This window comes from Rhea americana, unplaced genomic scaffold, assembly GCF_003343005.1.
Source record: "Rhea americana isolate MKP2758 unplaced genomic scaffold, rheAme1 scaffold_559, whole genome shotgun sequence".
Classification (NCBI taxonomy): domain Eukaryota; kingdom Metazoa; phylum Chordata; class Aves; order Rheiformes; family Rheidae; genus Rhea; species Rhea americana.
Genome location: NW_028186711.1, coordinates 44483 through 54375, shown reverse-complemented (window position 1 = coordinate 54375; position 9893 = coordinate 44483). Strand labels below are relative to the sequence as shown.

At 62.4% G+C, this 9893-nt stretch overlaps 2 protein-coding genes across 2 annotated transcripts in view; one reads left to right on the top strand and one right to left on the bottom strand.

The window, feature by feature from the left end:
• Positions 1-3116: 3116 nt before the first annotated feature.
• CD72 (CD72 molecule) lies at positions 3117-6099 on the top strand. Its single transcript, XM_085318871.1, has 7 exons — positions 3117-3201; positions 3289-3384; positions 3655-3744; positions 4300-4614; positions 4852-5000; positions 5117-5268; positions 5961-6099. The coding sequence occupies exons 1-7, from the start codon at positions 3117-3119 to the stop codon at positions 6097-6099; spliced, it is 1026 nt and encodes a 341-aa protein (XP_085174997.1).
• Positions 6100-8298: 2199 nt separating this feature from the next.
• The window catches only part of TESK1 (testis associated actin remodelling kinase 1), a 14453-nt gene continuing 12858 nt past the window's right edge, over positions 8299-9893 (bottom strand). Inside the window, exon 12 of the mRNA XM_085318880.1 lies at positions 8299-9889. Coding sequence (XP_085175006.1) covers positions 9362-9889 — 528 coding nt within the window. The 3' untranslated portion in view covers positions 8299-9361. The remainder of the gene's footprint in view (positions 9890-9893) is intronic.

Genomic DNA, 9893 nt, shown 5'->3' with positions numbered 1-9893 from the left:
GCTCCGGGCGGGCGCTCACCCGGGCTGGGCTGGGCCCGCCGCCCGTCCTGCGCGGTGGGCGCCTGCTCCGGCTGCACGTTCTCGTAGGGGCTCTCCGCCTCGTCCTCGCACAGGGCTGTGGGCAGGTGGGGCAGAGCGGGTGAGTCTGCAAGGTCCGGGCCTGGGGGCAGCTCTGGGGCTCCCGGGGGGCCGGGGGGGGTGTCTCTCACCGGTCTCCAGTGTCTGGCAGGGTGTGCTGCGTCCCGTGGGCACCCTGGGAAACCTCAGGTCAGCGTAAACCACGCTCTGGGCCATGCAGCTGACCGCACCGGGCCCCACCAGCTCCCGCTCTGCCTGTCCCCACTGCTCTGCGCTCCCCCGTGGTCGCGCTGTCTCTCCAAGGCATAAAGGGGAAGTGAGGCTGCTTTCTGCAGAAGCTACATTTGCTCAAGCCTGTGCCAGGTGGGACCAGCGAGGCCTGACCATGGTTACCAGCACCCTCCCATTGGCTCCAGTACCATCAGCTTGTCCCCTCCCATAGCCGCCAAAGCAGTCACAGTTCGCTGCGCCCAGGACAAGGTTTGAGTGGCATAAGGTGAAGTCAAGGCTTTGGACTGAACCCTGGGCAGAGCTGCAGGGCTCAATGTGGGGCAAGAATGAATCCAAATGCCTTTGTCAGGGTTAGAGCTGTGTTGTTGGAGCGATGCTGTGGAAACCCTCAAATGGTTAACAAGACCCAAGGACAAGGGAGAGGATATCGTCAAACAGTATTGCAAAGGACAGCCAGCTCCAGCCGAATAACCTTGAGGAAACCACAGCACTTTGAAGAATGTGTGAGAGGTAGACATGGCACAAACAGCAGAATAACCCAGAGTAACCTTAGGTTCATCAGGCTTATTAACATATTAAACCACAGGCCGCTAAATGAATAATGAGATGGAAATGACATGATAATGATGTTACCGCCTTCTTCTCTGCTTCCTATGCTAATTAACAGGAAGGTGAAAGTGCAAGCGCAGAGCGAATACCTGAGGTAATGAAACTGTAACCAATAGAAAAATTTGTATAAAGTACTCCCTGAAAAGTGTGTATAAATAACAAATGAGAGGGGGAGAAGGCGTGCTAGCTTTGCGGATCTACCACCTAGCACCCGTCTCTGCACAGAAATGAAATCAACAAACATCTCGACCCCGTGTGTCTATTGGGCGCTTGCACACCGGGTGGCAGAACCCCGTTCTGGGACAGCAGTGTGAACTGCGATGCGGGAGCATGTTGCTCTGGGACTGGTCACATGAAGGATGGAGATGTTCCTCTGTCTGGGCCTTGCTCCAGGGTTTGATCATTGCCATTGTGGGAAAACACAGGAACACTGAAATATAGGAAATTCCACTTGAAGATAAGAAAACACATCTTTACTGTGAGGGTGGTTGAACACTGGAATATGTTGCCCAGTGGTTGTAGAGTCTCCGCCCCTGGACATATTCAAGAGCTGTTTGGATGAGTCTTGGACAACTTGCTCTGTGTGACCCTCCTTGAGCAAGGGAGTTGCATCAGATGATCTCCAGAGGTTCTGCCAACCCTACAGCTGTTTCCTTGCCTGTCCATTGACCCCAGCACCTTATGGGGTAGGGGATATCTCATTCCCAGATGCAGGACTAAGCCTTTCCCTTGGTTGAAGAGGTTCTTATCACTCCATTTCTCCAGGCCCTGCTGAATGGCAGCCCTGCTCTCTAGCATACCCATCACTCCCCCAACTTGGTATCACCTGTCAGCTTGCTGAAGGTCTTCCCCATCCTTCATCCAGGGCACCAATGAAGTACTGGTCCTGGAATCAACTCCAGAGGGATATCACTAGTGACTGGTCACCAGATGGACTGGGTACCACTGATGACAATCCATGTAGTCCTCCTGCCCAATCGTATTTCCACCTACCTTGTTCTCCCCTTCTCCTGGCCAGATCTCCTCAGTCTGATAGTGAGGATACTACAAGGACCATGTCCAAAGCCTTGCAATGATCACAATAAAGGACACTCATGGCTCTTCCCTTGTCCTAGACCTAGTCCTTGACCCATGGCAGCAGGCAGACAGGTTGGGCAGGCACCCCTTGCTCTTGGCAAATTCCTCTTGGCATCATGTTCTCCCTTTGCCTGAACCAGGCACCCAGGAGGACATGCTGCATCTTCTTCCTGGGACCGAGCGGAAGCTGTTCAATCTGAAGTTTTTCAACTCTTCTTCTTTCCCTCTGAAGTTGGCCATGGTATTTTCCTTCCTCTAGTCATGAAAGACTTGCACTGACCTTGAAGAGATGCTAGAGGGCAGCCTTAGAATGCTATGACCCTCCTCCACCAGCATCCTTGCACATCTGTCCTGTCCCTGAAAGTGCCTACATGAAGCTTAGCTAAGCGAGATGCCAAGCGGCTAGAGGCTGGGGTAGATGAGGAGAGGCTGAGAGCAGTGGGGCTGTGCAGCCTGGGCAAGGGAAGGCGAAGGGGGCCTTATTGCTGTTAGCAGCTGTCTGATGGGGATCTGGAGAAACAACAGAGTTGGAGGCCCCTCTAGGACAGAGATGGGTTAAGAGGCAGTGACAGGATTTGGAACATGGGACAGTCACATTAGATATGAGGAAAATATGGACCAAGGCCCAGAGTGGGGAGGGGAGTAATGGGAAAATTACATTCTTGAAGATCTCCAGGTCTCGATCCATACAGCTCAAGAGCAACATGCTCCTGCATCACAGTTGGTCTGCTCTACCTCTTTCTCCCATGACTGAGGAATTTGGTTTTTGGGGGGAATTTAGATTTGTCCTTGCACTGCCAGGATCCTGCCCCAGGGCTCAGCCCAACTCCCCAACTCCAGACTGTGCAACTACAACCCTGCCGTGGGCCCTGGGGATCATGACCTCTTTTGAGGCTGTGGGAGGGGACACGCTGGTGATGCTGGGGCCATGGAGGGTGCTGGTAGCCACAGCTGTGCCTCACTGGTCCCATCTGGCATAGCTCTGAGCAAACTGTAGCTTCTGCAGAAAGCAGCCTCACTTCTCCTTTACACCGTGGAGAGACAGTGTGACCGTGGGGGAGCGCAGAGCAGTGAGGACTGGCAGAGTGGGAGCTGGTGGTGTCCGGAACACAGTCAGCTGCATGGCCCAGAGCGTGGTTTACGCTGACCTGAGGTTTGCCAAGGTGCCCGTGGGACGCAGCACACCCTGCCAGGCGCTGGAGGCAGGTGAGAGTCCCCAGGAGCCCCAGTGCTTCCTGCCCCAGGCCTGGATCTTGCAGAACTCACCTGCTCTCCCCTACCTTCCTCCAACAGCCCTTGGCATGGATGAGGCGGAGAGTCCCTATGAGAACATGCAGCCGGGGCAGGCGCCTGCTGGGCAGGATGGGCAGGGGGCCCAGCCCGGCCCAGGTGAGTGCCTGCCCGGAGCCTGGGGTACCCTGGGGAGACCCAGGCATGGGTATTGGGGGTGTATCAGGGAGCTCTTGCTCCTCGTCTTGAAGAGAGGAAATGCCCACATCTTCTGTGTGTGCCTTCACCCTGCCACTTTGCTGCCCTGCTGCCTGCACTGGCTCTAGGGCAGGAGGGTCGGTGGCTGCATGGGGTTTCCAGGCTCGTAGCTCTCTGTGGGGACAGCGGAGGTGGCAGCAGGTGACGATGGTGGCTGGTTGTGTCTTGCAGGGCCCTGGCGCCGGTTGCGGTCCATCCCCATGGGGCTGCTGGCAGCCTGCCTGCTGCTGCTGGCCATTGCCATCTCTCTAGGGGGCTGCTGTGAGTAGAGGCTGCTCTGAGCACTACCTGCTGATGCGGGGCAGCTGGGCAGTGTGGGGAGAGGGAGGGAGCTTTACAGGGGCTGGGTCCCACGGGTGAATAGCTGGGGCAGACATTCTCCCACTCAAGCTGCTCAGGGCGAGCACCAGTGCCCAGTCTCCCCAAGCTGGCCTGTATCTCCTGCCCATCATAGGTACCTCCCTTGCTCTGCCTTGTCTGTCTTCCAGCCTCACCTTTCCCCATTCCCACCTTGTCTGGCCTAGCACTGCTGCATCCTCCCTGCCCCTGCCCTACCTTGACCTGCTTTGTCCTGCTCCATCCCATTTTGTCCTGCTTTCCCCTGCCTACCCTCTGACCAGACTCTTCCCTGCTTTGACTTCCCTGTCCTTCCCACCCTCCATGGGCACCTCCTTGCCTTGTCCTACCTGACTCAGTCCTGCCATGCTGCCCATGCAGCATGTCCTGGCTGTGCCCATGCTGCGTCCTGCGCGGGGACAGTGCTGGCATCCCCCTACCTGGATGCCCTGGCTCACGGCTCCTCCTGCCTGTCCCTAGACTGGCAGGTCACCCGCAGGCTGCAGGACGCCTCCCGCGCACACGCTGCTGAGCGCAGCCGCCTCGCGCAGCAGGCGAGCGAGCGGGAGCAGAGCCTGGAGCAGGCGCAGCGGGAGCTGGCGGGCGCCCGAGCGGAGCTGCAGCGCGCCTGGCTGGAGAGCAACAGCAGCCGGCGGGAAGTGGGGAGCCTGGATGCTGAGCTGGAGAGTGTCATGGGGGCCCTGGGGAAGATGGAGAAGGAGCTGCAAGACATGCAGAAGAAGCTCAATGCCAGTGAGCGCACTGTGAGCAGCCTGCGCTCCTGCTCGAATATCGGTATGGCCATGGTGAAGCAAGGATGGGGTGCCACAGGGGACAGGCAGTCCTTGGCAGGGCAGCACTGGGCCGGGGGCACTGGCTTTTTGGCACATGGTGGGGACGGGGTGGCCCAAGGGTGATACTATGCCTGGACCAGAGGCTGAAGCTGCTGATCCTGTAATGTCTACCGGGGAAATGCCAGGGGATGTTCCCAGGGCAGGCTGAGAGTGCTTCTGAGCAGTGCCGTACCCCCAGATTGCTGCCCCTCGGGCTGGGTGATGTACAGGGACAAGTGCCTCTTCATGTCGGCGGAGAAGAAGACCTGGGAGGACAGCAGAGCAGAGTGCGATAAGAAAATTTCTCAGCTCCTGATCACCAAATCCTGGACTCGCTGGACCGTGCCGGTACGGTGCACAGGGAGCGAGGGCAGGGGCTGGGAGCGTCGTGCCCCTGGGGCACCCGGGCACCTCAGCACTGAGTCCTGCAGCAGGCCACGTAAAGCCCCCTTTGCGTTCCCTAGAACTTCCTGAAGAACTCGGACACTCCTTACTGGATCGGGCTGTACAAGAGCAGCTTCCCCTGGTACGAGTACGGGTGGCTGGAGGAAACCGAGCCGGACGACGACGGTGAGACGGATGCCTGGTTCTGGGTCGATGGCTCTCTTTACGAAAGGTACCCGGAGGCTGATTTCCGTGCATCCTCTCACTGGAGAGGAGCAGAAAGGGTAACACCCCCTGCCAGAAAGTCCTTCTCTTCCAGCAAGGCCTAAAACCTTTTAAGTTTTAAATCCCACCAATATCCAGTCCGAGCCCCTGGCAGTGCACGACACAAGCTGGGACGGAGGGGAGGTGGGAGCAGCCGTATGCTGAGGAGCTCAGAGGCTGTGCAAAGCCTCGGGGGGCATGYGCAGGCCCTGCGTGAGCAGGAGGTAGGGGACAAAAGAAACCGCAGGTTTTATTCGGGGTCTAGACAAAGCGTTCGAGCGCCACGTTTATCTGCCGTGTCTCCTCCTCAAGAGGAAATCAGGCCTTCCCGCCCGCAGAGGGGCCCGCCACGTGCGCCATCTCCCCTTCTCACCACCGCTTCCTCTTGCGGTGTCTGAGGCAGTGGGGAGGAACAGGTCCRTCTCGCCGGGCGCTGGGTGCCCGGCCCCTGCCGTGCCTCCGGCAGCGCCAGCGTGCTGCAGTGCCGCAGCACCCGCCGGGCAAGGCAGCGTCCCTGGCGGTCCAAGCCTCCTCGAGGATGACTGGGGTCTCCAAAACGCCCCCCCCAAAACAAGGGTGGGCAGCTGAAACCCAAGCGGGGCGTCACAAGCAACGCAGACCTCTCGGCAGAGGGGTCCCCGACGCGCCGTTCCCCGCCAGGCCCTGGCAGTGGAAACCCAACGGGTCCTGCGCGATCATAAGCCATGGGAACATCAAACCCAGCCAGTGCGCCAGCCCAGACGACCTGCACCTCTGGATCTGCGAGAAGGCGCCGGGCCCCAGCACCCCTTTCGCGTGAGGGCAGCCGCTGGCCCCGCCGCTGCTGCCGTGAGTACGTGAGCCCTGGATCCGCGCGCCTGGGTCCGCGCGCCRCGGGCGGCCCAGGGGACGCGGGGCGTGCTGGGCCCCGGGGTGCGCGAGGAGCAGCGCCGGCAGCCGAGCCAGGCCGGGCTGCTCCAAGGAGCGGGCAGGAGGGGCGGAGGGATGCGGAYGCATCCCCAGGGCTGGGCGAAGGCYGCTGTAGCCCTTCGCTGCCCCCGAAGTCCCTGCCTTCGGGAGCTGGGGCCAGGCAGACTCAAGTGACAGCTAGCTGTGGGGCAGGAACGGTGCAAGTCGGGGGAAACCCCTGCGCAYGCTGCTTCCCCAGGCGGCCTCAGCGCACCCCCGGGGGAGGCGGGYGCGGGGGCAGCAAGGCGCCGTGGGGCTCTCACGACCCTCCGCCTTCCCTTGCAGCGCCCGCACCAAGCGCCTGCTCTGCTTCAGCCCCGCTGCACGCCTGCCTGCCGCCCGTGACGCGCCACCGCAGCCCGCGCCCTCCAGCCCGGCCTCGCCGGCGCGAGCAACCCCTCCACTGCGCAGACCACGGGGGCTGCCCGGACGCCTGGGTCCCTCCCTGCTGGCCCTCCTTGTGCACTTGTGTGGTGCAGTGCACCAGAGCAGGGCAGGGGCTGGGAGGTCGCCCCATCGCTCCCTGCCGCAGCCCTCTGGGAGCTGCCCCGGTGCCTGCCCCGCACGCACGGCTCCAGCCTGCACACCGGGCTTGGGAGTCTCCTGCTGCCGAAGCCATGCAGCCAGCATTGCCTGCCAACGCTGGCAGTGTCACCCCCCCAAAGCCTCTCTCGGATGCCCCCCCCGTGCCCTGCACCCACTCACCCCCAGCCCGCAGGGGTGCTGATTTGCAGGGAGAAGACATCGTTCTCCCCGCCGGCCGACGCGGTTCACCGGAGCAGCGAGGGCTCTGCACCCAGCCCCACACCTGCACAGGGGGTGCAGCGCGCAGAGGGAGCAGCGAGGGGACAGGGGGGTCTCTTCACCTTCCCTGGGACTTCCCACGGCCTTTTCCAGTGCAACGGCTGGTGCACCCAGCCCTGCCCAGGCTGCAAGACGCTTTGCCTGCAGTATTGCTGTGCTGCTGGAGCAAGATGGGGAACACGGACCCATGAGTCTGACACTCAGCGCGTGCAGCGTGGAAAGTAGCCGCACGAGGCAACAGCCCAGCAGGCTCTGCTACGGGCACGAGCGGCGGTGCCGAGGCAGGGAAGCGGGAGCAGGGGACAGTGCAGCCCCACAGCCTGCCCTGGCCTGCCTCGCCAGGGATCCCCTCTCCATGGCATGGACTTTCAGACCTGCCACCTCCACCAGCCCTCTGCGGTCCTGCAGGGCTGCCCAGCTCCCACTGGATCCAGCTCAGGAGCAACTCAGCCTCTACTTTCAGGCACTGCCAAAACCACCTCAGCTCTACCTCAGAGGCCAAGGAGGGAACCTGGGCTGCTGCTTGCCCTTGCGGGTTGGGTTTTCTGGCTGACTGGGGAGCAGGGCACTGATTTTGGGATTATACTTTGTGACAACGCGTTTCGAAGCAAAAGCAACTCCAGCACTTGCAGCGGATAGACGCTTTGTGAGACAAGTCACTGGGCCTTTAAATAGTCGCGGCACACGTGCACATGTTAAGACAAAGCAGGGTAGCACTGCGGTGTAACACGGCAGCAAGTGCAAAGGAAGTCATGTTCAACCAGGCAAAGATGCTCTCAGCTTGTTATGGGGTTGTGTGTACCATATATAGTTGATCAATTAGGATGTAAATTAGTTTGCTTGAAGAGCAGAAGGGTGCTAAAGGCCGGCTTTTCGGAGGTGACGTATCATTCCTCTGTCCTGTCTGCTGGCTGAACTCACTTGGTAGCAATAAAAAGAGACATAGCTTCTATCTTGTTTGCTCTTTTTTGTGCCACCAAGAACAGGAATTCAAGGGCAGGAATGTAACTATCCCAAATAATAAGCAGGAGTTTCACTGAAATGGTTTCAATCAAGACGGCCGCTCCGGGGGCACCTAAAACCTGGGGCTGAGCCAGGTCTGAGTGGTGGTCCCCGGGCGACACAGCTGGATYGCGAGGTCCAGCTGCAGCCCCAGAAAGGATGGGCAAGCTGATGCCACCCTCTGGGGCTGGGCTTCCTTCCCCACTCAAAGCGCATCCGAGAGRCAGAAGCAGCAGCCCAGGGCGCTAGGACATTCAGTTTTTATTGAACACTTTAAATAAGCTGGGTATATATTACTAGCAATTATTATTATTAATAATAATAATAAAAAAAAAACACAAGAGTGTTGCATTCACCAGTGCTTCGTGTGGGAGGGAGGAAAGCCGGCTCCCACCCTTGCTAGGGGCCGGGCGGCTCGGCCGTGCCGCAGACAGGCTCCACGGCCGTCCGGGAGGCGCTGGCCGGCTCGGGGGCGTCCCAGCTCRGAGGTGACGCAGGGGCAGCACGGCGCTGCCCCCTCCCAGGCACGGTGCCAGGGCAGGACGGCCCCCCGGCCGCCACCTCGCTCTCGACCCCCACGGCGTGCGCTGTCGTACCGGCTCGGCGCCCACCCCGCCACGTCGCGTGGGCACCGGGAAACCCCAGCCCCGGACATCCTCCCCATGCACTGCCGCGTCTCCCGTGCCCCGCCGCACGCCGTGCTGCCTCCCCCTGCACCCGAGAGCCRGCACGCTCTCCCGGCTCCCCACTCCGACGGGCCCCCCAGCACCCACGCATCCACACGCTGACCGCTCTGCCCCCTGGTGCTGCTCGGCCCCACGGCTGGGCGTGCAGCCCTGCGAGGCCCCCCCTCTCCAGAGCCCGCCGCGGCGGGGCGAGCCCTTGGGGACGGGGCTCCCGCGCCCGGGGCTCGAGCAGGGACAGCGGCGCTGCGGGGGACCAGCCCTGCCGCCCGGGGCGGCGCTGGTGCACGCCCCAAACGGCGCCGTTATTGCACTTCAGCCCAGCGGCGCTCCGGTGCAGCGCCGGGACCCCCGGCGGGGACCCCCGCGGCCGGGCGCAGGCAGGGCAGGGGGGCTGCCCTCCCCAGCGGCTCCCCGCACACCCCAAAGGACGAACCCCACCGGGATGCGAGCCCCTCGGCGGCGCCGGGCGTCACGGCCACCAGCGGCAGCCGGGGTCCGGGCGAGCAAGGCACGACGTGCCGCGAGGACCCCCGGGGCTCCCGGACCGGCCCCGCGCCGAGGTCGAGGCGGGGGGTCCGCGGGGCGCCCGGACGCGTCCCTGGCCCCGGCGCGTCCCCAGCACTAGGACTGCGCTTCCGGCAGCTTGAGGCTGGGCTCCGCCAGGGCCGGCGCCGGCGGCTTCTGGTGGTAGAGGAGGCTCTTGGCCTCGCAGTTGAGGTTCTGGTAGCGCGGCGGGCTCGGGGCGGGCCGGTGGCAGACGGAGGCGAAGCTGAAGCTGAAGGGCCCCAGGCAGCAGCCGGGGCAGGCCAGCACCTCATCCTGCTCCAGCGCGGCGCCGGGGCCGTGCCCGGGCAGCATGGCCGCGCGCTCCGTCCGCTCCAGCGCCGCCGCGCACGGGATGCTCAGCTCGGAGAAGCCGTGCTCCAGCCCGGCGCCCCAGGCCAGCGGCTTGCTCACCACCACGTGGTTGTTGTTGAAGAGGAGGCCGTTGGGGGGCCGCGGCTCCGGCGGCCAGGGCCGGGCGCCCGAGGCCGCCGTGCTGATGAAGTTGCTGTTGGGCAGCGGAGGCGGCTCGGGGCTGTCGGGGCCGCAGTCCATGCGCTCCTCCGCGGCAGGGCCCGGCGGGGAGGCTCGCCCCGGGGCCGGCGCCCCG

What these genes read in the sequence shown, in the direction of transcription:
- CD72 (XM_085318871.1), top strand. Translation starts at nt 3,117, where the DNA reads ATGGCCCAGAGCGTGGTTTACGCTGACCTGAGGTTTGCCAAGGTGCCC. An exon ending in GGGGGCCCAGCCCGGCCCAG is followed by an intron (nt 3,385 to 3,654) that starts GTGAGTGCCTGC and finishes TGTGTCTTGCAG; the next exon opens with GGCCCTGGCGCCGGTTGCGG. An exon ending in GGACTCGCTGGACCGTGCCG is followed by an intron (nt 5,001 to 5,116) that starts GTACGGTGCACA and finishes TGCGTTCCCTAG; the next exon opens with AACTTCCTGAAGAACTCGGA.